At 51.9% G+C, this 25163-nt stretch overlaps 1 protein-coding gene across 1 annotated transcript in view; it reads left to right on the plus strand.

Moving 5' to 3' along the window:
- Positions 1-25163, plus strand: part of LOC144128104 (uncharacterized) — a 111600-nt gene that overhangs the window by 65754 nt on the left and 20683 nt on the right. The window contains exons 6-7 of the mRNA XM_077661185.1: positions 7771-7921; positions 19984-20157. Coding sequence (XP_077517311.1) covers positions 7771-7921; positions 19984-20157 — 325 coding nt within the window. The remainder of the gene's footprint in view (positions 1-7770; positions 7922-19983; positions 20158-25163) is intronic.

Here is a 25163-nt window from a genome sequence, read left to right on the forward strand (position 1 = left end):
TTAAATTGAGCACGACCGACAGGGGCGGCCATTCAGTTCGACGACCGCCGAGCACGCTTGTCGATTCTCCGCCGCCGAGTGATTCAGTCCATTATGGGCTAAAGTCAGGCCAAGAAGCAGTTTTAGAACTTTTGTCCGTCTTCGTCGCTTTGCGACTGGATGGATGGATGGATGGATGGATGGATGGATGGATGGATGGATGGATGGATGGATGGATGGATGGATGGATGGATGGATGGATGGATGGATGGATGGATGGATGGATGGACGGACGGACGGACGGACGGACGGACGGACGGACGGACGGATACGGCTGAACCCTTTAAATCGGGCGCTGGCTCAAGCCGCCAAGCCATTACTTATGAAATTTTACTCTCGTCTTCATTTTAGCCACCAATCAGATAACCTTTAGCTTGGTTACTTCTACCCGCTTAAAATCTACTTTTCCTTCACTGTCCTTAAACCACAATGCCTTAGATAAATCAGCCCCGCTGCTTTCCACTGTAGGGTGAAGTCCTTTACAGAAAAGTATCAAGTGTTCAGCCGTTTCCTCCTCCTCTCCGCACGCAACGCACGTGTCTGCCTGATCTCGACCCCGATCATAGTGCACCAGCCGCAGGCGCCGCCAACTTTCAATGGATCCCTAGGCGAAGACCCCGAAGAATGGTTGGACTAATATGAGCGCATGGCATCATTCATCGATTGGGATGATGCGGCTAAACTCCAGCACCTCTTTTTCGCACTGGGTGGTATGAAAACCACGAGTCTTCCCTCACGACGTGGGAGCTATTCAAGAAGGAACTCTTGAAGGTATTCAAAAGTGTCGTGAAGAAAGAGTCGAACGACTTCTCGAGTTCAGGATCCAGCTACCGAATGAGCCCGTCCGCGGTTACGTGGAAGAAATGAGGCGCCTCCTTCGCCGCGCTGACCCCCAGATAACCTAGGGAAAAAAATTTAAGTTTTTAACGCGCGGCGTAAAGGAACAACTCTTTGGAAACCTCGTCCGCCAGCCACCAAAGATATTTGAGAAATACATGCAAGAAGTCTGTGCGGTCGAGAAGACCCTCGACGTCCACGATGGCCAGTACAACCGCCCTTCTCCTGAATGTGCAAACCGTACGGACACGACGACCACCACCAGCGACAACTTTCGGGAAGTGATCCGCGAAATCGTCAGCGAGGAGCTACGCCAATTGCTGCCATCCTCCCCACAGCCGCAAGCAGCGACTCTCATGGACGTGGTACGGGAAGAACTGCAACAGGCACCTGCCAACCCGACGGCCATAGAATTCCAGGCCGTGACCTACGCCGCTGCAGCAAGGACTCCTCAGCCCCAACTACAACCCCTGCATCCTCTCCGACATGAACTTGTTCCCGAACGCCGCCTCCCTGCCCCCGCCCGCACAGCCTATGAGCGACGCTCAAGCCCTCGGAAATGCGACGCCTGGAGGACTTCCGACCAGCGGCCGTTGTGCTTCCATCGCGGTGAGGCCGGCCATATTCTTCGTCACTGCCGGGACCTATAGTGAACTAGAATACTGGTATTCTAATACAGTAATACGGTATTCTAGTTCACTATACCGTACCGACGTATCGGTCTTCGAGGATTTGCCGTTGACGCCCCACGACCACGCTTCGGCCAGCGCTCGCAGCAAATCGACAAGTACCTGCGTCTAGAGGAGTAATAAATAATAATAATAATTGGTTTTTGGGGGAAAGGAAATGGCGCAGTATCTGTCTCATATATCGTTGGACACCTGAACCGTGCCGCAAGGGAAGGAATAAAGGAGGGAGTGAAAGAAGAAAGGAAGAAAGAGGTGCCGTAGTGGAGGGCTCCGGAATAATTTCGACCACCTGGGGATATTTAACGTGCACTGACATCGCACAGCACACGGGCGCCTTAGCGTTTTTCCTCCATAAGAGGAGTACACGCCGAAGCGCTTTTCGCGCTCAACATCGCCGTCAACCTCGCGCTTTGCGTCGCCACGCCGCAGCTACGCAGCCGCGGTACGAGGAATGTCTCCCCGCCCCCGTAGGGGAAACTAAAGACAGCATCCTCTGGAGCAACCTGTGGAGGTGAGGTTGCTCACGAGCGAAACGCCGCCAATCCTTCACCGACCACGCCACATGAAGACGCTGCACCCGCTACGCCGCATGAAGACGCTACACTCGCTGTACCGACGCCGCACAAAATGACAACCCCGTTCAAAACTACGCCGCCTCACAGAAAAGCTTCGACGACCCGCCCCACCCGCGTTTCGCATACGCGACGAAGCCGTGGCCCGACGCCGAGAGCAACATGCAATGCAAGAGCCAGGACCTCAGACTTAGAAGTGTCTATCGACAACCGGAAAGTTACCGCTCTGGTCGACACAGGAACCTATTCCTCTGTGATAAATGAAACATTCGCTGCGCAGCTGAGGAAAGTGACGACCGCTTGGGACGGCCCAACAATTCGCACCCCAGGCGGCCACCTCATTACGCCATCAGGGCGATGCACAGCGCGAATGGCTGTCAAAAGACATACCTATCCTGCGTCCTTTGTTGCGCTACCGCAATGCTCCCGCGAAGTGATCTTGGGCATAGATTTCCTTAATGAGCATGAGGCGATCATCAACCTGCGATTCAAGCTGATCACGCTTTTGACGGAAGAGGCCATCTCTTCCATGAAAACTCTGAAAAATCACGTTGCCCTGAGTGTCCTGGAGGAAGAAGTGAGCGTCCCACCCCGTTCAAGCGTTACCGTGACCGTAGGCGCCACGAAAGCCATTAACTCTGAAGCAATCATCGAGGGGAACATGCAGTTGCTTCTAGACCGAGGAATCAGCATCGCAAGAGGCATCGCACATTTCCTCAATGGCCATGCCGAAGTACTGCTAACTTCAGAGAATACTTGCGCATTAACAGAGGAACGACGATTGCTTTCCTCGACGAAATATCCGACGTACGAGATTCCTTCGCCCTCTCCGATCCCTCCGCAGAAGATTCGCCTGACCAAGGGAACTCAACCCCTTTCGACATCAACCCAGCTCTGCCCCGGAACAGACGAGACCAGATCCGCAATTTGCTTCAAAGCTACAGTGAATGTTTTTCGACATCGCCGAAGGTGCGACAAACGCCAATTGCCAAGCATCGTATTATAACGGACCAACACGACCGACCTCTCCCTCAAAGCCCATACCGTGTGTCACCGCGAGAACGACATGCCATCCGGGACCAAGTGGAAGAATGTTTTGCGACGACGTATCCAGCCATCAAACAGCCCATGGGCGGCACCGGTTGTTCTAGGCAGAAAGAAAGACGGCGCACTTCGATTCTCTGTTGATTACCGCCGCCTGAACAACATAACAAAGAAGGACGTCAACCACCTCCCCCACATCGACGACACACTGGACCAGCTCTGCAACGCCAAGTATTTCTCATCGATGGACCTAAAGAGCGGCTACTGGCAAATTGAGGTCGATGAAAGAAATCGCGAGAAGACAGCATTCATCACTCCTCGATGGGCTCTTTGAGTTTCTCTGTTCCGCACCAGCGATGTTTCAGCGAGTAATGGATAGAGTACTGGCAGGCCTGAAGTGGCAAATTTGTCTGGTATATTTAGATGACGTCGTTGTTTTCGCCTCGAACTTCGAAGAGCACTTCAAAAGACGTCGAAGAGTACTAGACGGCATCAACTCGTCTGGCCTAACCTAGAAAGCAGTGAAGTGCCACTTTGCCTATGAAGAGCTGCTGTTGCTACGTCACATCGCTAGCAATGAAGGAGTACGCCCAGACCCTCAGAAAAAAGCTGCTGTTGAAGAGTTTCCACCGCCGGCCAATAAGAAAGCGGTACGCAGATTCCTCAAACTGTGCGCATATTACCGACGATTTGTGAAAAACTTTTCGCGCATCGCCGAGCCCCTGACAAAACTGACGAAAGCAGACGTGCCATTTAAATGGAAAGCCTCGCAAGCAGAAGCCTTCAAAGAACTTCAGCATCGTTTACAGTCCCCACCGATCCTCGCGCATTTTGATGAAACCGCCGATACTGAAGTTCATACCGACGCAAGCAGCGTGGGCCTAGACGCCGTCGTCGTTCAAAGAATCGACGGGCTGGAGAAAGTCATCGCATAGGCTAGCCGTTCCCTTTCCAAAGCCGAGGCTAACTATTCGACAACTGAGAAGGAGTGCCTTGCCATCACCTGGGCTACTTCGAAATTTCGCCCCTACCTGTACGGCCGACCGTTGAAGGTAGTCAGCATTCACCACGCGCTGTGCTCGCTTGCCAATTTGAAGGACCCCTCTGGCCTACTCGGTCGATGGAGTCTGCACCTCCAGGAGTTTGACGTCACCGTCGTCTACAAGTCCGGACGCAAGCACTCTGACGCCGATTGCCTCTCACGAGACACTGTGGATGCGCCGCCGCCGTACGACGATGAGGACGCCTTCCTGTGACCCATAAGCCCCAGCTCTTTTGCCCAGCAGCAACGCTCGGGCCCTGACCTATAACGCCTCATCGAGTACTTGGAAGGCAGTTTCTTCACCCCCCGCCTCATTCAAGCGAGGACTTTCTTCCTTCTGTGTACTACAGAATGATGTCCTCATGAAAAAGAATTTCGCAGCGAACAAAACAGCCTACCTCCTTGTTGTACCTGCTTGTCTCCGCGAAGAAGTTCTACAGGCTTCACACGACGAGTCGTCAGCTGGACATCTCGGGTTTACTCGCACCCTCCACCGCATTCATAACAAGTATTACTGGCCGCGACTGTCTGCCGATGTCGCACATTATGTGAAAACCTGCCGAGATTGCCAGCGACGAAAGACCCCTCCCACCCGACCAGCAGGATTTCTGAACCCCATTGATCCCCCTCATGGCCCTTTCAGCAAATCAGCATGGATTTGCTTGGTCCTTTCCCAAAGTCAACATCTGGAAATAAGTGGATCATGATAGCGACGACTACCTGAGCCGCTATGTACGCCGAGGCAAAAGCCCTATCGAGCGAAACAGCAGCAGAAGTCGCCAAATTTTTCGTGGAGTGCATTCTTCTGCGACACGGCGCCCCGATGTGCTCATCACGGACAGAGGAACAGCATTCACGGCGGAACTAACGCAAGCCATCCGGCGTTACAGCCAAACAAGCCACCGGAGGACAACTGCATAAAATCCGCAGACCAACGGGCTGACCGAGCGCCTGAACAAAGCCGTCGCCGATATGCTCGCCATGTATGTCGATGCTTGAACACAAGACCTGGGACGCCATGCTGCCTTACGTCTTCTTCGCCTACAACACCGCAGTGCAGGAGACCACCCAGATGACGCCTTTTAGGCTCGTTCATGGCAGGGAGGCAACGACCACGCTAGACGCCATGCTGCCCAACGTTACCGAAGAAGAGAACGTCGACGTTGCCGCCTACCTTCAACGCGCAGAAGAAGGTCGAAGACTTGCCCGATTACGGATCAAAGGTCAGCAGCGGACCGACGCCAGACGCGTCAACCTACGAAGACTCAACGCAGAATACAAGCCAGGAGACCAAGTCTGGGTTTGGACGCCCATTCGCCGCTGTGGATTGAGTGAAAAGCTTTTGCGCCGTTATTTGGGCCCTTACAAGGTTCTTCGTCGGCTAGGTGAACTGGATTATGAAGTCATCCCTGACGCAATGACTGCATCCCAGCGACGCCACATACGACCAGAAGTTGTCCATGTCGTCCGTCTGAAGCCCTAATGTGCGCGGTAAAGGACGGTGCATTTCCACACTCTGTGCTGATTTTCGCACGATCCGTTTTATTTGTTGCTAGTCGCATTATTTGTTTTAATTCCTCGGATGGATGGTTCTTTGAGAGGGGAGTAATGCCGCGAATCTTTGCAGTGTTTGTTCCTCCTTCAAATCTGCCGCCACGCCAATTTATCGCTTTGTTTGCGACGCAAGACGCCACTAGATATACCTCGGTTGGTCGCAGCCAGGCAGAGCTGATTCTACGTAGTTCCGGAATGTTCAAGTAACTTTGCGCGCTTTATCTCGGAAGTTCGCTATAAGGTTTAAATTGAACACGGCCGACAGCGGCGGGGATCCTGTTCGACGACCGCCGAGCGCGCTTGTCGCTTCGCCGCCGCCGAGTGATTCAGTCCATTGTGGGCGCAAGTCAGCCCAATAAATAGTTTTATTTTAGAGCTTTTGTCCGTCTTCATCCTTCCTTCGACTGCTGTCACCACTACGTGAAAATATCCAAATGGACGCGAAATGGACAACGGGAAATGGACGGCTTATAGAATACTGCACCAGGTGGCCTCATCTTTGCCATTTCTTTGTGGATTTCGTAGCTGTGTAAAGCGTCGCCGAAACTAGTTCTGAATCGTTCGAGTGGGCAGGCCCGATCACGGTGCTACGCAAGCCCCACGCGGTAACACGGCTTGGCAATCTCATTTGATGACGCGCCAAGAGCGGCCACTCAGACGCCGTTGCAATGCACGAGATATTGTATGACATTTAAACTGTGCAGTCGCTTCTGAGAAGTCTTCCAGATGAAAGTAAAATCATGAGGTATGAGCGAGAATAATTTTGATCTTCTGCTGAGTAAGGTGACAGTGCACAGCCATGGACGTCTAACATAAATGCGGCCGCACTGTGACATTCTCGTCGGGCTGAATGATCAGTGTGCTGCAAAGTGCCACATATATTAAGGAGCCTAAATTAAATTTTAAAGAAAAAGGGTGTGAAGAAGACGACGCAAATTAACTGAAGAATAAAGAAGAGGAAGAAGAAGCATTCGTTTTGGTGGAGAGAGATGATTGGTGGAGAAGCAGTCGGTGAGGTGGACAGGGATGATTGGTGGAGAAGAGAAGAAGACGACGAGAAGGCTTACGTGGACTAACACCGAGGCTATAAAAGGGCGAGTGAGAGCGAGGCACTGGGGGGAACAGCAGAGAAGCGGAGGCTCCGGCGGGTCAGGGACACATCGGCTGGAAGCGAGCGACGCCGGCTACTGCTCCGGTGAGCTCGCGTTCTACGGCAACGCATCGTGGACTTACTGCCGTGCCTGAGCCCGTTCCGGGGAGTCAACAGAGGACGCTACCACCTGCTACGGCCAGGGGTGTCTCCAGCGCTGTTGCCACCCATCCGGGTGGTGCCTCCAACGCCAACACCGGCATCATCTCCACGGGTGCTTGGACCTGGAGCTTATACGACGCAGCCAGCGACGCCGCCAACAAAGCCAACAACACCGGCATCACCTCCACGGGCGCTTGGACTGGGAGCTTGTACGACGCAGCCAGCAACGCCAGCCCAAGCACGTCGAACACCGCCAGCGACGCCAGCCCAAGCACGGCGAACGCCGCCTCGACGCCGCTTACGGGATCCATACAACGCCGCAGCCACACCGAACCAACCGTGAGCATGAACGCCGACCACGAATAGTAGAACGCTAGTAGTAGACGCTGGTAGTAGTGTGCCCGGGTCGTGTGTATTCATAGCCTTTGTGTGTTGTGTTAGGTTTGTGTTCTAGTGTGTGTGTCGCGTAGGGTGTATTAAATGTGCGTTTGTGTGGGTACACCCGTCGCCTAGTCCATTCTTTCGGTCCGAGTGTTCTCCGGAGAGATCCGTGACACAAAGAAGGTAAATTGGGAGATTTTTGGCGTGCCAGGGACATCGGCCTAATTAAACTGCAAGGTACAAATCTAAAACTTAGCCTCTTTCACTGCGTGTTCTAACACCCCATGGCAGTACGGACTACTGTCGTTGGACTACCGCAACTAACTTTGCACGGATTCCTGTGTCGTGATTTCCGTGCAGGAAGTTGGGATTCTACCCGGACTTCTTGGTGGTGTACGGCCACTACCCATTCGGTGACCGCGGTTTGCACAACTGCACCATAATGCCGCCCACTCTTCTTTCGGCGGTCCCCCTGCCGGTCAAGATAGCCAAGGATTACACCTATGACCTGGTGAGCCCACATGCGCAACAGTGAGCGAACGAAAGGAGAACTTAACGAAAGGAGAACTTGTGGCAGTCAATGAAAATAGAAGTACTTGTTCCAAATTCCTGGTAATATTTCCTGCTTTTTCTCCCAATTGTCGCTTTACAGCACCGAGAAAAACAATTGTTTGGCTCATATGCGTTCGCACCGTTGTCAAACAAGCTTGTGTTTGGCGCTTACCTTTAAAACAGGCGCGATTCCATCCAGGCTGTCCGCAAAAGCAGTCCTCATTAACACTTACATACCGCATAAACTGTGGCGCCCCCTCTAAATCGTGAAAATCGCCTAAAGGGCCAGTGGTGGCGTCAAAACTACGCTGCTTTGAAAGCTACATAGCTGCAATTCACCCGTGTTATCCTTAGCGTTTTCGGAGATATTTTTAAAGTCATCTGTTGCCACCTGAAAGCAGCGCCCAGACATTGCTTGCCGGAGCCTGAGCTATGCAGGCATCAACTATAACTTCTTGTTTACCATTGAATATCGTGATCAGTCATGAGGTCAGCGAAAGTGAGGTCGTTTGCTTATGTTGCTGCTGATGGCTCCCGAGTAATTTTCACCGGTGATCACCGCTTTAGCGTGTGAATCACAAAACTTGGCGAGAACGATTGATTTTGCGCAGAAATAAAAACACAAAAACATCCAGCGATTTTATTTTTTTTTCCAAAAACTGTGGAAAACCTGTTTCCCCCTCCATTTCGACGCGGTCCATCTTCCCCATCGGGCGTCAGCACAGCACCGGCTGGGCGAGGAGGAAAGTCTCCCTGATTATGGGGGTGGGGGGGGGGGGTGGAGGGACTGGACGCAGCGACGGGAGCGCCACCTCGAAAGTTACGCAAAATTCCGCGAAGCCGGAGAGGTTCTCTTCGGTATCCAGCCAGCGTCACGAGCGGTTGGATACGCACGCTCTCGTCACCTTCCGCGGCAGGCGCACGGGGATCTGTTGTGCCCTGCCGCTGGATTTCTGGTTCCAGGCAGCGAAGCGAGCGCAGCAAACGCGCGCTCTCGCCACCTTCCCCATCAAATGCTCGGGGATGGCTTTGCCCCAAGAATGTGGCGCGCACGGGAAGACCCGGCCACCATTGTCGGCGCATACAAATGTTCGCCGCCGATACTTACGAAGTCGCGTCCCTGCTCCAGCCGGTAAGTCCGAAGCCCTTCTTACCTAGCCTTCTATTTCCGAGGAATGCCTTGTTGATGTTCTGTAGCTGCCTGGCCTGCTCTGTGTATTAATTGCAAGTGTAATAAATAGCATATGAATGTTCACACTTTGTCGTCCTTTCCCTTTGTTCCCTCGAGCACGAGCCCATCCGCGGTTAGCGAGCGGAAACGCTGCATACGCGGAGTGGTAGTGCGGCGGTGGCGGAAGGCTGTCCTCCCATATTTCCACAATGGCGCCCAACGTGGGCAAGCTCATGGGACAAAAGACGACAGTCAGTTCGGTTCGTGGAATGCCCGCCCCGATTTGGAACAGCGTTATGCCTGACCCGAGTTCGGAGTTGCTAGCAAGACTAAGATGAACGTAATAGCAACATGAGAGAATTGCCGTGCATGCTATGCTTTTGATGAGCACTTCATCGGCGCACCTTTGGAAGGTGAACCTATGAAGGTCCGCACATGGAGAGCGAGACCTGGGCGTACACAGAGAACAGCAAGCCAGAAGCGAGTGAATGCGGAAGCCTGAAGGGTGGACCGATTTTTCTTGCACATACTTGTAAATATTCTCTGTTCTGTCTCTTTGGTTCTGGGAGCCGGGTGCCCTAATCAGCTGACTTGCATCGTAGCCGTGTTTGCAGGAAAAGCACCGGGGCGCTCCGACACTGCGGGGAGCGGTGGGCGTCGTTCGCTCAGAAGTTGCTGGTATGGCAGCGAGCGAATTAGGGTCACCTTGGTAGAAAGGTATCTCCTCGTGGCGTTGTGTTCTAGCTATTGTCCTTGGCCCTTTGTTAGCACCGGCAAGTGTCAGAGAGAGTAGGCTTGAGGCTCTTCAGGAGCTGACTGTCACTTTTGGCAGGATATAACTGTACCGTGGCACAAACACGTGTTAACGGGCTAACGGGTTTGCTTGCTTATATTAACCTCGCTAGAGCCTAGAAGTCTCGCTCAACAACACAAAGCTGAATTTGTTCAAAGGACTTGGTATATATTTTAGCTGCGAAGCAGATTTAAAATTTCGTTGAACCAGAGAGACGCTAATGCAGTTCAAGTGAGCTTAACACCACCATGCCGGAAAGCGAACCGCGAATGTGCTTCAACCGAAGAGAGCCAGCTACGTTCAAATGAACCGAGCGTTTGGGCGGTGCCGATTAGAGTTGTTTGCCAGTCGGATTGCTCCGCATTTTAACAAATGGTCAATTTGCGCGGTCTCCATTACCTTTGATTCAAACTTTTGGAGATCATAGGAGCGTTACGCAGAGTTCTAGAGAAGCTACCCCGGACTGATGTTCATTGTATGGGTCCTGCCTGTTGCCTTGCGGCCGTGAGTCATCGAGCTGCGGAGTCTCCGGCAAGCCGTTTGGAGCAGCTACAAGATGGGGGGCCAACCCCCCTACCTTCCAACAAAGGCGCGTCAGCGCGAACACCCTTCCGACACGCTAGTTTTGGATGCCTGCCGCGGTACAAGGACGGGTGCCCGGTGACCTTGCTGCTCATCCTTGATCCCGGCACCCCGCCTGTACGAGCTCGCTTGCAGTCGTCACCGCAGCGCTTGTGGACACTTCGTCCTGGGCATCCATGGATGAGTTCAACTCTAGGCCAACATTTAAGAAGGGAGGGATGTGGAGAACCTGTTTCCCCCTCCATTTCGACGCGGCCCATCTTCCTCATCAGGCGTCAGGACAGCATCGGCTGGGCGAGGAGGAAAGTCGCCCTCATGGGGGTGCGGAGGGAACCGTAGGCAGCAACGGGAGCGCCACCTCGAAGGTTAAGCGCCAACTCCAAGGGCCCTTCCTAGGCGTACGCGCTCAGCGTCGGCGCTCTTGGCGTAGTAGTAGTAGTAAGTGTTTACTAAAAAATAATAATAGAAATGGAAGTTAAAAGATTATTGCTAACCCCAGAATCTGCCATCACTGTGGCGGCGGCACCTGAGCTGGGGCAGCGGAAATAAAGGATTGCAGGCAGTATAAAGAACTGAAATGAAAGATGTGACGAGACAGCAAGGAAGGACATAGGGAGTTGTCATATATACACTATTTACAAAGGGTAACAATAAAGTTGTCCAGTTTGTGCGCATGTACAGTCAAGAAGGAAAAAATAAAAACACGCGCACAACACTTTGCACACAACAGCTGGGGTGGGGCGCCCAGCTGTTAATCGTCCTAGGTAGTGCACGCGGAACGTTCGGTCCCTGCGCGTAACTACGTGGCGCAAAACAGACGGGACGTCAAGTTCGTCTTTTCGAGAAATGCGCAGAGGCTCACCATGGTTCGCTCACGCGTGCACGCACTGCCCTGCGGCCATAATAGCGTCTTGAGCGAGTCTGGGAGTATGCCCAGCTCCCATATATAGGCCGCGAGCATATCACGACGAGCGTCAGCGAACGCGGCACAGTGAAGGAGCAGGTGTTCTAGTGTTTCCACTGCACCGCATCCATCACACACATCAATCGTCGCGAGTCCGTGACGCATCCGTTGTTCCCCGGGCCACACGCAGCCGATGCGCACGCGGAGGATCATTGCGCGTTGCGAGCACGAAAGAGCGCGGCAGCCGTTAATGCTGGCGATGCGCTCACCTCCGGCGATGCGTGGGTCGGGGTGCTGCCCTCGGAGATGTTCATGGATGACCGCACGCACGTCCTCCAACGCAAGGGGGAGATCACTTGGCGGTAGTTGGTGTGCGGCGGTCCCGAGTTCGTCGGCCTCCTCGTTGCCAGCGATGCCGCAGTGGCCGGGCACCCACTGTGCACGCACAACGCATCCTTTCTGCGCTAGGCACTCGATGCTCGCGCGAATGTCGCGCACTAGTGGGGTACTACGGTCGTTGCACTGCAGGCGGGCGAGGGCGCGGTGCGGGAGTCACATAGCAGAGCACTCCTGGGTGGCGGATGGACGATGGAGAGCAGTAGGTCCAATCCCAGCTGGATCCCCATGAGGTCCGCTGTGGTGGAGGAGCCCAGGAAGGTGGTGTGTGTCTGGCTGTGCAGCCTCAGGGCGGGTATGGTAGCCGCCGCTGCGAGGGAGCAGTTGTCGCGAACCACTGAGCCGTCGGTGTACACGAGGAGATGGTCCTGAAGCTCCTCGTGTATGACGGCTCTGGTCAGCTGCTGCACAGCGCACTGGGGTGTGCTCCGCTTTCCCGCGATGCCGGCGATTTCTCGCTGTATCTCCGAGGCAGCAGGCCCAGGGCGGGCAGGGGCCGTTGGGGGGGGGGGGGGATTCTGTGAGGCGCTCTATTCCTGCAGCGCCGCACCCAATCGTGAGCGTGGTTGCGTGCGCATCCGCTGAAGGAGCGAGCCGCCGTCCGGTGCGCGATGGAGCCGGTCGATGTGATTCAGTGCCCTGCGCGCTCCTTGGAGCTGCAGGGGCCGCGCTACTGCCTCGGCCAGTGTTGCGGCGCACTGGGAATTTTTCGGCAGGCCGATGCACACGCGCAGGGGCTTGCGGTGCTGGAGCTCCAGTTTTCTCCAGCACGGTTTGCGCACAGAGACGAGCGCCAACGCGTAGAGTGCCGCCCCCAATGCTGCGGCGTTGTACAGCCGCAGCGCGGCTTGCTGGGAGATGCCCTGGCCTCGAGCAGTGAGTTGTGCACGGCGGCGGTGACCCTCTTCATCTGCAAACAGGTCTTGGTCGCAGCTGGGCGGAAGGAAAGGCGCCAGTCGATGTCCAGGCCAAGGTACCGCACCGATGTACGCCAGAGAATCGGTGTCCCGTCCAGTGACAGTGGCGCAAGGCGCGCGCGCTACCGATTTGTCCGCGCTCAGCGACAGACCTAGGCCGTGCAAGCAGGCGTCAATTGCTGTCAGCGCTCTCTGAAGGCACTCCCGCACGCGTAGCGCCTCGCCCTGTGGCCCCCAGCACCACAGAGCAGTGTCGTCCGCGTATATGGACATGTCTTGGCGTACGCCAAAACCGGTCTGCTCATGAGCACTGCAGGAGACGCCAGCGAGCCTCGGCGAGGCGCCGATATCTGAACGTGCGAGATATCGGCGTCAGCGCACGGGCGCTCGCGTACGCGTCGGAAGAGGGGTCCGGTTTAGAACAATGGGAGGATCGCGGGGCTCTCGGTGACTCTTTTGTTCATGGCTTCAAGCTCTTTCAGGTTTCCCGAACTTTTCTCCGCGATTTAAGTTGTCCTTTAATCGCCCCCCCCCCCCAACCTCTTCACGGCTTGAACTTCTCTCCGTCGTCGGTTCGAGAGGGGAAGTGAACCAGTGCCTGGAACATGGAGATGCATGCCCCTTTTCGACGCCCGTTCCGGAGTACGCCAAGAGCGCCGACGTTGAGCGCGTACGCCCATGAAGGGCCCTTGGAGTTGGCGCTTTACGCGAAATTCCGCGAAGCCGGAGAGTTCGCTATCCGGCCAGCGTCATGAGTAGTTGGAGACGCACGCTATCGTCACCTCCCGCGGCAGGTGCAGTGAGATCCGTCGTGCCCTGCCGCTGACTTCTGGTTCCAGGCAGCGAAGTGAGAGCAGCAAACGCGCGCTCTGGTTACCTTCCCCAGCAAATGCTAGGCGATGGCTTTGCCCCAAGAATGCGGCGCGCACGGGAAACCCCGGCCGCCATTGTCGGCGCATACAAATATTCGCCGCCGATACTTCCGAAGTCGCGGCCCTGCCCCAGCCGGTAAGTAGGAAGTCCTTACGTAGCCTCCTATTTCCGATGAATGCCTCGTTGATTGTAGCTAGCTGGTCCGCTCTGTGTATTATTTGCAAGTGTAATAAATAGCCTATGAGTGTTCACGCTTTGTCGTCCTTTCCCTTTGTTCCCTCGAGCACGAACCCCTCCGCGCTTAGCGAGGGGTTCGTGCTACATTTCCACAAAGTAAGTGGCTGAAAATGCACGGTCTACATGTAGTACTGCCTGGGAGATTACCACAAAGACCCAGTTAGGAAAACAGCATTTGTTTCAGCGCTAGTTGAGGGGCAGTCTACCGTTCCTTGGACGTAGAGTATGGTTTTTTACCTGCTGCTGAGCAGGCGGCTTTCTCTGTAATTAGCTCACTTAGGTCACATGAAAACAATGAATTTTGTGCATTCAGCATTACTAACCATAGCTATTGGTTGTGCTGTCCGTATCTTAGGGGGGGAAATCCGACTGTGCGGCCTTCTCGTGGCCCCCCCTGCCACCGGATACGGGCCGGTGTAGTTTCGGCTACTAGGCTTTGTTCCGGTGCAACGCCAGCGGTGGGGATGGGCTTGCCGGGGCCCGTCCTCTGGGGATGCAAAACCCCATGGGAGTGGCAGCGACTCCCAAGCGACTGAGTGGGCCAGTCGCGCACGTGAGGTCCGATGCCTGTGCGGAGGCAGGCCTGGTTTATAATCAGGTTGGACTCACGGAATTGGGCTCGAAAAGTGCTCGAAAATCAAAAGGCCTCTGCACGCGGGGGCGTGCGTGGCTACCGGCTGGCGCGTCGGTTTCTGGTCACGGAGAGGCCAGGTCCGCGTGGGGGTTTCCAGCAGAAGGGCTCCTTGGGAGCGATGTCCTCGGGGAAGCAGCCAGGGATGGCTGACCGCGGGGCCGTGAGGCTAGAGCGCGGGACGCCGAGGTACGGGGGACCTTAGTACGACCGATGCGAAAACCGTCGATGTTGTGGTGTAGCGGTGGAGTAGGCCCGGGTTATCTCACCCTCGGCCAGGTTCTTGGCTTGTGGCCCGGTCAGCTCGGCCCTGAACACTCCCTCCTCAGAAGGTGTGGAGCAAGCTAGGGGAGGAAATAAGTGCATGGCTGGTTGGTTGGAAGCACAGGTGGGTCCCCGGGAGTCTAATTCCATTGGCTGGATCCACCACACATACTTCCGGAGTCTGAAAAACCGCGAAAAACACTTGACGGTTAGTAGCTGGGCAGCGATTCGTAAGTCCGAACCGCACCCCTCAAAGTCGTGGAGGAGCCCGAGGCAGCTGCCCCGGGTTAGGATTTCCTGTCTCCGAGTCGGAGCGATTGCGTCGTTGGGTGGTCGGGCATCCCGTGAGTGGAGCCGCACCATTGGTCAACATCGACGCCCTCCCTGTCCTGGCCAGACAGGAGTCGAGCAATGATAAAATGAGGGTCAATGTCTCGCTGTCCCCAGTTCCCATCCCATTACCCATAACCCTTCCCTCATTCCCATTCCCACAACCTATGTCCCACCCCCTCCGCTACGTCCCAGAGGAGATCAGGGGAGTCTCCTCGGGCCCGCTCCCCCGGCTGTGGGTCGCTTTGTAGCATTACCCCCTCATTTTTTTTATTTTCCCACCTACGGGTGGCAAAAGCACAACATTGCCTTCGGGCCTTATCATTTATATCACATTGGGTTAAGCCTGTTATACTTAGTGGCACAGGCAGGGGCCTATTGGTTTACATTCCTTTTCTGGTTGCGCCTCCATACTTTTTTTTTGTCCGTATCTTGACTTGTGCTCACGTGATTTAGCGCAGATTTCACCTTTCGAGTGCATGTTCCAACCTTCCCATCAAGCTACCGTTCTCCAAAGCGTGATTGCTATTGTTCCAGGAAACACTCCACTGAACATCCACTCTAACTGCAATTCAGAAAGCAGTCTTCACCGCTGATGGAGCTACCGCTATATCTGATGGCGTTAAGGCTGGGCTTCCATGCTATGTGGTAGCTAAACCTACAAAAGCTATTTAGCGAAGGTTTCCTTCCGCCCACATGACCACACACACGTAGATGCTAAGTGCGATTATGCCCTAATTTGAAATCTGCGCCACTACTGGGGGGAGGGAGGGGGATGGAGTAGGAAAAGAAAACATGGAGACCTCCCTCCCTGAGTGTCTCGGAACTGTTTAAGCAGTGAATCTTTCTTCTTTCTCTCATTCAGCTAACTGCGCTCCGCTTCGAGACGTTGATCAGTTTAGCCTCTCTGGGCTTTTATGACTGAATACTGGTAATTTGCGATTCCTAACTTAGATGACGTCAAAAGATTAAGCGCCTAAGTGGTATGTCATTTACAGCGTACACGAAGTCGGTCCTCTGCTTCTTTTAGGTTAGATAATACGCAGTTTTTTAAGTTCACTTCCAATTGCCATTTCTTACCAAATTTTCGAACTTGTACTCCTTCGGAACTTATCCTTAGGGAGTACAGCGTTTAGTGTTTTTTCTTCGTACTCTGAGCCAGTAACGCAGATCATCACTAAAATTCTGGCATTTTTTTTGCGACAAGATGCACACTGCGCATGCCAGATGCAGCAGCATTTAGTAAAGTGACTGAAGGCGCTGCACTGGGTAATACGAAGCTGCTTTTTGTGATGAGCGGTCAAAGCTGGATATTGCAGAAGGTATGCCACAAAATTCCCATGCAGTGGTACCCTTGTGTAGGGTAGACAAATTGCCATAACATGCGTGGTCTATTCGGTAAAGATAACTGATTCAGTGAAGTCATCTTAATTATTTTGTTCTTCAGCAGCTAACTAGCAGGACAATAAAGCGAACTTCGGAGGGTCAAGTATTGAAAGATGGAACAAACGCGTGTGCTTTGTTTGGGTGGTTAAACTAGGAGCAGGGTATAGAAATTGCGAGTACGCAAGATTTTGTTATTTGACTTCAAAGCCAACTTTTGAGCCTTATATTGCAGCACGTTTTTTTTTTATTTTAGAGCAATTTCTTTTTTCTTATTGCCATTAGGGCGCCTAGGAGCGGGGAGCTGAGCTAAGTGCGAGGAGCTGAACAGTATGAGTAGCACTTCAACGCACTTCCAAACTCAAGCCAGCTAATTGTTTTGTCCTAATTATTCCGATAAAGGTGGCACGCTGTTAAAACGACGATTTTGCTTGTGCTCAATTATGAATGTCCATCGAAAGACGAAGACATTAGCCACGTTAACATGCCCTTCTCCCTCGCCCTTTCTCCACCTTCACCATTACCTGCACTCGGTGGAGACAAGAGAACGGGCACCGCTGTTTCAATAACCATAGAGAATGTTTACTACATTCGAATCAGTGCCAAGGCGCGGATTTTTGCTACATAGAAGATGGCGATGAGCGGGCAGTACCGCGGGACGGAGAGCTCGCGCTAGGCTAACAGACAGCGCAGCAAACAACGGACGATTTTTCTCTCGGTTAGTTCGCATAGGATTCGTGCTTACGCACTAAGACCGTGCATCAACAGCGGTCGCTGTAAGACGTCTTGACGATAGAGTGCGAAGGCAACTAACGTCTGCGTGCTGGTGGCATAGTGTATGCTTTAATGGAACTTAGTGTCCTAAAGCAATTCTTTCTATCAGGGGCGCCGTATTGGATAGCTCACGACAACTTGGCCCGCCTGGTGTTTTTTAACTTACACTGGCATCGCACAGTACACGGGTCTCAAGCATTTTGCCTCGATGGAAATGCGACCGCCTTCCTATTCAGCTGTAATTTGACCTCTCCGTCACCTTTTCGTTCTGCTTGCACGCGGGCTTGCGGTGGAGGCTTCTGGAGGGTGGAGATATTCGAGTTGATGGTGGTTGTATCCCTTCTGAAGGGTGGTGAAGTTAAAGGTCACGACCATATCGAGCTTACGATTGACGCTTCGGAACCTGTACGGCTCCTTGCTCACTGATGTGGCCAAGGTTTTCCTTTAAGTACGTACTACTTGACGTAATTAGTAAACTGGCGGCATATTTATATTTGTCCTAGTAATAGTATTAGTGATTCCCTAAATGATAAATGATTCCACTTGCCGTCTCGATGATATGTTCTCTTTAGCTATGACGGCGGCGCTGTCCAAGGCGATATTATGATGATGTGTTTCAGCGTTGCCAGCGACAGGATTCGATCGTCCCTGATAGCTGGAATCGCTTTTAGGACGTTTGACTCCTATAAACAATACGCTCTTTTTCTGTGATGAGCAGAGAACTGGCCCTATACGGCAGATCCTTGAGCCGGTGCTTACACCTCGAAGGTGGCGCACGCGTACACACACGCAAACACGCACGCGCGCGCACACACAGACACTGTGAAGTGCAGCACGTCGGCTAACGCGCGCCGCACGCGACCACCTCAGCGCGTGATTCATGTGACCTCACATATCAGTGTGTGTGTGCGCGTGCGTGCGTGCGTGCGTGCGCGCGCGCGTGTTAGTGTGTGTGTGTGTGTGTGTGTGTGTGTGTGTGTGTGTGTGTGTGTGTGTGTGTGTGTGTGTGTGTGTGTGTGTGTGTGTGTGTGTGTGTGTGTGTGTGTGTGTGTGTGTGTGTGTGTGTGTGTGTGTGTGTGTGTGTGTGTGTGTGTGTGTGTGTGTGAGTGTGTGCGCGCGTGCCTGCGTGCGTGCGTGCGCACGCGCGGTGACACTCGATGGTACCCATATAAGATGACGTTATCACACGAACAAACGAGCACAGGCGCACATACAGATACCATGAAATATTGGTGGAGACAGGACTATAAACTTTCAACTGCCATGCAATCCTTTGCTGTAGCGAGTTTTCTACCACTCGTAGCCTCAGCACTGGCTTAGTCGCTATAGGGATTGCTGCTATGTGAAAAGGTGCCGGTTGAGAGAATAAATTAGGGGAAATAATTTACCAATGTGGAGGAAATTCGATAGCATGCTTCTTTCAATCGGCAGGCAGTAAATTCTATCTATGATCCTATTTTCATTTTGAGTGCCACTGTTTGTCACTCCTCAATATATTCCAATTCTAATTCGCTCTGCATTTTGACTACCCAACTATGCAAAGTCTGTCACAATGATGGATCCCGGTCAGCCCTCATACCGCCGCCAGCGCAGTGGTGCAGCGATTAAGCGATGCAACTGCACTCGCATGTGGCTGTTTCAAACAGGCACCGCTAGGGCTTCTTAGACACAGATTACTCTTCTCAAGGAATAAGCTTCGTTTTTGCAGACTGGCCGACGCCGCCTTTATGACCCGCCCAATGATATCGCATTAAAAAAAGCTCGCGTGCGTTAAAAAAAATTGACAGACGATTATGACAGTCGGTAATTCAAACTTTGAGCTCACCTCTTCACATGCTGGCAGGTGTCCTGCTATGCTGATAGCCGCCTATGCTGCTAGCCACATATAGCACTATTTTGTGATTTTTGATTTTGATTCTCTTTGATGTCTAGGAACTATGATTGGAACAACCCGGCGGGCAGGCTGTGATGACATCACAAATTGTTCGGTAGCCTCTCTCGGCCAATCATTGCCGCCTGCCACGGTGGCCAGGTCACTGACAATCCGGTGGCCAGGTTGCCACTGCCACGGTGGGCAGGTTGTGGTGATGTCAGATGGTTATGTGGCGTTTCTCCATCTATCAGGGCAGGCTGTGATGACGTCAAAATGTCACATTATCTCTCTCGACCAATCAGCGAATTTATATCGTGGACATCGCCGGAGCTTTGGTGTGACGACAACTTATAGCTATCGTATTACAGTGACCGAAATTAACGCGGAGTCCTCTGCTAGGGCGTCTCCTGTGGAGGGCGTCCGCTACGGCGTCTCCAGACCATGTGTGGCCTTGGTATGCTAAGCACTGCATATATAGCACCACTCTGCAGTGCTGCTCAGAATTTTCGCCAATCATCGACGTGTTGGGTACACAGCGTGGGCGTACACCCGGCGGCTTAAATTTATGGAATGCTAATATGAAGAAAAATGAAAATGAGATTTTTTTTTGCATCCAGGGACAATTTCTTGAAATGTAATGGTGCGTTAAGTAGTTTGCATACGCATAATGAGGCTACATATATTCTAGGAAGCCTGCAAAGGGAGTGAGTACGATTATTTTTTGTTATTAATGTCTTCCATAAGCTTTTCATTGCTAGTTTAATTGTGAGTGTTTTTGCATACAAATTAACAAAGCGGTATTGAAATGTCTGGAGCCATAGTCGCATCATGAATTTAGTAATGCAGCTTCATCGTTGTCACGCATATAAGAGGTCGTTACTTCTTTCTTGCAGTCGTCCGGCCCGTTGAGTCTACGCCAACTCTACGCTAGGAACACGACCGTCAATGGGCTGGTGTCAGTCACCATGCAAGGTCGCTGGACAACGGCCGCTCCGGGAGAGCCGCTGGATTTCTTCTCGCGGTGCGAGTACGCCCCGTATTTGCTCTCATTCGGCAGCTACACTGAGGTGAGGGTGCTTGTTATCAACAAGTCTTGGGGATTTGGGGAACGCAGGGAGGGGCGTAACTATGTTGATCTGGGCCAATAACAATACTGGTAAGACCAAGCGAGTGCCTCACGGAGGATATAGATTGATCTCCCTATACTACAGTTTTGACTCTCACTAACACGAGTGGCATGAAAGTGCTGTCGAGAACAGAAACCTGTAGGACTCGAGCATAGGCGTACGTGTCTGCAAACGTTCACCTCATATGACAACTATGCATGATTCGGCATGGGTTCAACATCGTACAAAAATGATCCACAGCCAGCGGCAAAAACAGAGTTATCGCTGTCGCTTCTCGTTCAGAAGCCCTGAAGACTTATGTCGCCAGCAATAGTCTTCAAGACCTTTGTGTAGAGCGCTCGAGTGAAGTGCACCGCGCCATAAAAGCTGAAATTAAAAACCAGCCCCCCCCCCCCCCTTTCGGGGTAGCATGCTTGTACTCACCATGCTTTTAGGTCTACGTGGCTCTACTTCTTCGCACGTGTTTCCACTGAATGCTAGAAGCTACGATGAGAAGTCCATGTCTAGGCAACGGAGTTCGTCGCCCGAGCACTCTACGCCAGAGTAGCAATCTGTACACGCCTTGTGTTTAAATGCATTTGCTGCTTGCACATCACTAGAGTTTTGTCTCTTTGAAATGTCCCATTAATATGTTCCTTGCGTTGTGCTTAACCTGTTATTTTCTTTCTCGATATCAATTGGACAGGAATTATACTACTTCGGAGTGATATGGTTAGCGGATACTTTTTGTGCTGCGCCTTGGTTTCGTATCAAAACAAGAAAAGAGCCGCTACAAAAAACGACGCTAATAAGAATTTCATAACAAACATCTAATTAAATAACGTTCTGGGAAAATATTTTTTGCGAACATGCGGAAAACTGTTCGCATCTCTTGCAGAGCTCAGATGGTGTGTTTCTCCGGATGCCTCATTGCTGCGGCCTGCTTCGCCAAAGGAGTCTCTTGCCATCGCACCCATCTTCTGGAAGCTGGCTACATTGTTATACTGTGTACGCCCACTGCAGAGCTAACACTGTGCCACATGTCTCGAATTAGCGCTTTTCTGTGCCAGGTGGGGCCACCGTATCGCCGCAAACTTCGTAACCTCTTGCGCCCGCTTCACCTTCGGCCGCTCCCTGCTACGCTTACCTTTTTTTGGAATCCAGTTCGTTAGCATTCAGGACCATGGGCAATCTTACCTTCGCACAACATCACCGGCCCATGCCCATTTCTTCTTGATTTCGAGTAGGAAGTCATTAACTCGAGTTTGTTCCCTGACTCAGTCTGTTCTCTATCTCTTACGTTACCTCTTTCAAGTTTCTTTTCATAGCTCACTGCGTTGTACTCAGTTTAAGTTGAGCTCCTTTCGTTAGCCTCCAAGTTTCTGCCTCATAGGTGTGTGCCGGTAAAATACAGCTGTTATATACTTTCCTCTTGAGGGATACTAGTAAACTGCTTTTTATGAACTGGGAGTACCTGCCAAATGCACTCCACGCCAGTCGTATTCTCCTAGTTATTTCGCTCTCCGGATCAGGATTTGCGGTTATACACCGGCCCTAAATAGACGTATTTGCTTACCACTTCCAACGCTACGCAGCATATCAAAGTGCTGTACCCTTCCGAGAACAATACTTTAGTTTTTTTGCCTATTAATGTTTAGGCTTACCATTCTGCTTTGCCCGCCTAAGTCATTGACCATGCTTTGCAGTTCATCCCCTGAGGTACTTAGCAGTATATATCATCAGGAAATCGCAGATTGCTAAGGTATTTTTCATCTGTTCGCTATCCAAGTCTCTATATGCCTCCTGTAAACATGTAGTAAATATCATTAGAGATATCGTGTCTCCCTTCCTGACACCCTTCCTTAGAACATTACTGCTGTTCTTATGGAGGACTACAGTGGCTTTGCAGTCGTTATAGATATCTTTCCGTATTTTTATATAAGGCTCAAATACGTCCCAGTTACGCAATGCCTGCGTTACTGCTGCGGTTGATTGCTGACGTGAGTATAATGCTTTCGCGTTATGTATGAAGGCTGCGTATAGGGGTTGATTATATTCTCTACTAATTTCTATCAGCTCATTGATGATGTAAATATGGTATACTTTTGAGTAGCCTTTACGAAAGCCAGCCTGGTCCCGGATTTTAAAGCCCTTGACATCCCCTTCAGGTTTAAGGCGTTGTTAGCTCGTTCCGAAATTCTGTTATGCTAGAGGTCATGAGTCATTGCTTATAAAGGGTCGCCAGTCTTTTCGCACAATCTGCCCACCGTACTTCAACAGTTCTGCTATTACCTGATCGACACCAGCTTCTTTTCCTCTTTGCATGGGTTGTGAGACTATCTTCACAATTTGTTGCTTTACCGGTAGGAAGCCCTATTCCTCTGAACACCTGCCTCCGTCGTTATTATCCAGATTACTTGGGCTATAAATTTTTGTACAACTCCTCGGCTGCCATAGCTATATTCTCCGCATTGGTAATGACCGCCTTCCTTTTCTCTTAACACCTAATTTTTTCGCCTCCTTCTCTTGACCGCTTTTGGCGTGCCTTCGTTCTTTATTGCATGCTTGATTATTTGCATACTATACTTTCTTATGTCAGTTACCTTACGCCTATTGATTAGCTTTAACAGCTCTGCCATTCATATTCTATCTACGGGGCTAGAGGCTTTCACTCCTGACGTTTGTTAATCAGATGTTTTATCTCCTGAGAGAGCTTACCCGTATCCTATCTAGTTAGGCTACTTTTATGACGAGCAAGTGATTGCAATGCTGAAGCCAATTGTGAATGCCATGCGTGTGCTGCTTTCCAGCTTGCACATGCCAGCTGCACAGAATGCGCTACAGATTCTGGATTTGTTGAATCCAGTGCTTGCAGCTGTCCAATAGCCGGCACAGCGCATTCTCCAGCTCCATAGTTCCGAGAAGAAGTCGGGATGTGTTACGTTGTCATCAACATTATCAGCCGCAACGGCAAGCAGCCTTTCCACACACTAGAATGTCTGTACTGCCTGTCTGCATCGTATCAGTGATAGAGGACTGTAGATCTGTTCTGCTCGGATCGCAGTGTTCGGCAGCCCTCAAGGCGTGCAGGCTACTGCTGCGGCGGCTTGTGACTTTCAGTGCGCTTGCCATTGTTAATCGTGCTAGATACAGACCACATTGCTCTACTTCTTATTCTTTTATGCCTCCTCATCTCTCTCTCCCAGTGCAGCGTAGCCAATAGGAACATTTTTCTGGTTAACCTCCTTGCCTTTCCTCTACCACTTTTCTCTCTCTCTCTCTTTGTTCGTTGCCTGTGATATTATCAAAGATTGCTTGAACACTAATGTCGTCGTCTGAGTTAAGGTGTAATATCTGCTATGCAGCGAGATTCTAAATTCTTCTACTCACCCTCTGACATCTGCTCTTTGATGGGCTTCTCCGTTTCCAGTCGCCTCCATTTCTTATTCAAGTCTAAGCTAACCGAAACCCTACCGCCCTATTGTCATTGCATCTCACACATCCCTGAGCACCTCCATATCGAACTCAGTATCAGCTCAGCCGGCACAGCAGCATGAGCCTAACAACGATAACAAGACGTCTGCGGCCGTGTCCCATGTTACCGCAGTAGCTCAGTCTGATGCGTTTGTGTTACCTTCTTCTTCTGATACTGAATGGCCTGCTCTGCCATCCAAGGAGATCGCCATGGCAAGACCAAGACCGGTTGCCACTCCAGCTGACACTGTTGGCAAGCCCGAAGGTCAGGATGTGAGCATAATGTTAAAAAAGCTTGTGTGTTCAATGCGCGTGCTGCTTTCAGGCATTAACACGCCAACAGCAAAGATTGTTGTGCAGTTTTTGGATGCACTTGAGCCGCTCTTGGCGGCGTTGCAGTAATTCATTATGGCACAACCAAAACCCACCTCATCTGTGCCAATGCACGTGCGCCGTAGTGTAGTGGTGCAATGGAATGCCCGAGGCCTACGAAGTCGTCTGAGTGACTTCCGGCAACGCGTCCACAAGTACCGCTTCCCTGGGCTGGATATATGTGAGCCCAACATGCCGTCGCCTTTCCGCCTTTCTGGATACGTGCTGCTGTGGTCTCGCACAGAGGACGAAAGTAGCAAAGTGTTAGTTTGCATACGCCAAGACATTGCGCACGTCCGCCAAGTTCTACAGCCACACAACACAAACCATTACATCTGTTTGACAGTCACGCTAAAAGGACGGGTCTTTTCGATAATCGGTGCCTACATTCCACCTAGAGATGCCATTGATACTTCGTACCTATATTCAGCCATCCAGAGTTGTCCAGCTCCTCATATCATAGTGGGCGATTTTAATGCTCATCACGCTCAGTGGGGCAGTGCTGTTATGAATAACCGAGGCAGGAACCTGTTTGACTTTATGCACTCCCAGAACTTCATCAATATCAACGATGGTTCACCTACGTTTCTGCGTGGCACGTCGTACAGCAGCTGCTTGGATCTGGCGTTTGTTTCAGCAAGTCTCCAGTTTTACGTCAGCTGGTGCAGTGACGTGGAAACACATGGGAGTGACCACATTCCAACGTATGTTTGCGTCAAGTGGTACGCACCTACTACTCCGTCTCGCGTGCGATATACAGACTGGCTTGCCTTTAGGTCGTCCGTGGAGATTTCCTGTGTGGACCTCTCAACACCATCTAAAATAGAAGGCCTGATTACGTCCTCTCTCAGTGAGACCACGCGGTATATATGTGCGCCTACGCCAGGGTCTACTATTGACGTGGAATTCGAATGACTACGCGCAGTCCGTCGGCGCGCCGAAAAGAAATACAGAAGAACCAAATCCACGTATGATCTTGCCCTTTGTCGCCGAGCTCAACGGCAAATAAAGCGCCACCTAGCGAGACTAGGGAGACAACGTTGGAGGCAGTTCTGTTCATCGCTGGACCCTCGCAAACCACTGTCGCATATTTGGCATGTTGCCAGCAGCTTGCGTTCACC

This window comes from Amblyomma americanum, chromosome 4 (genome assembly GCF_052857255.1).
Source record: "Amblyomma americanum isolate KBUSLIRL-KWMA chromosome 4, ASM5285725v1, whole genome shotgun sequence".
Classification (NCBI taxonomy): domain Eukaryota; kingdom Metazoa; phylum Arthropoda; class Arachnida; order Ixodida; family Ixodidae; genus Amblyomma; species Amblyomma americanum.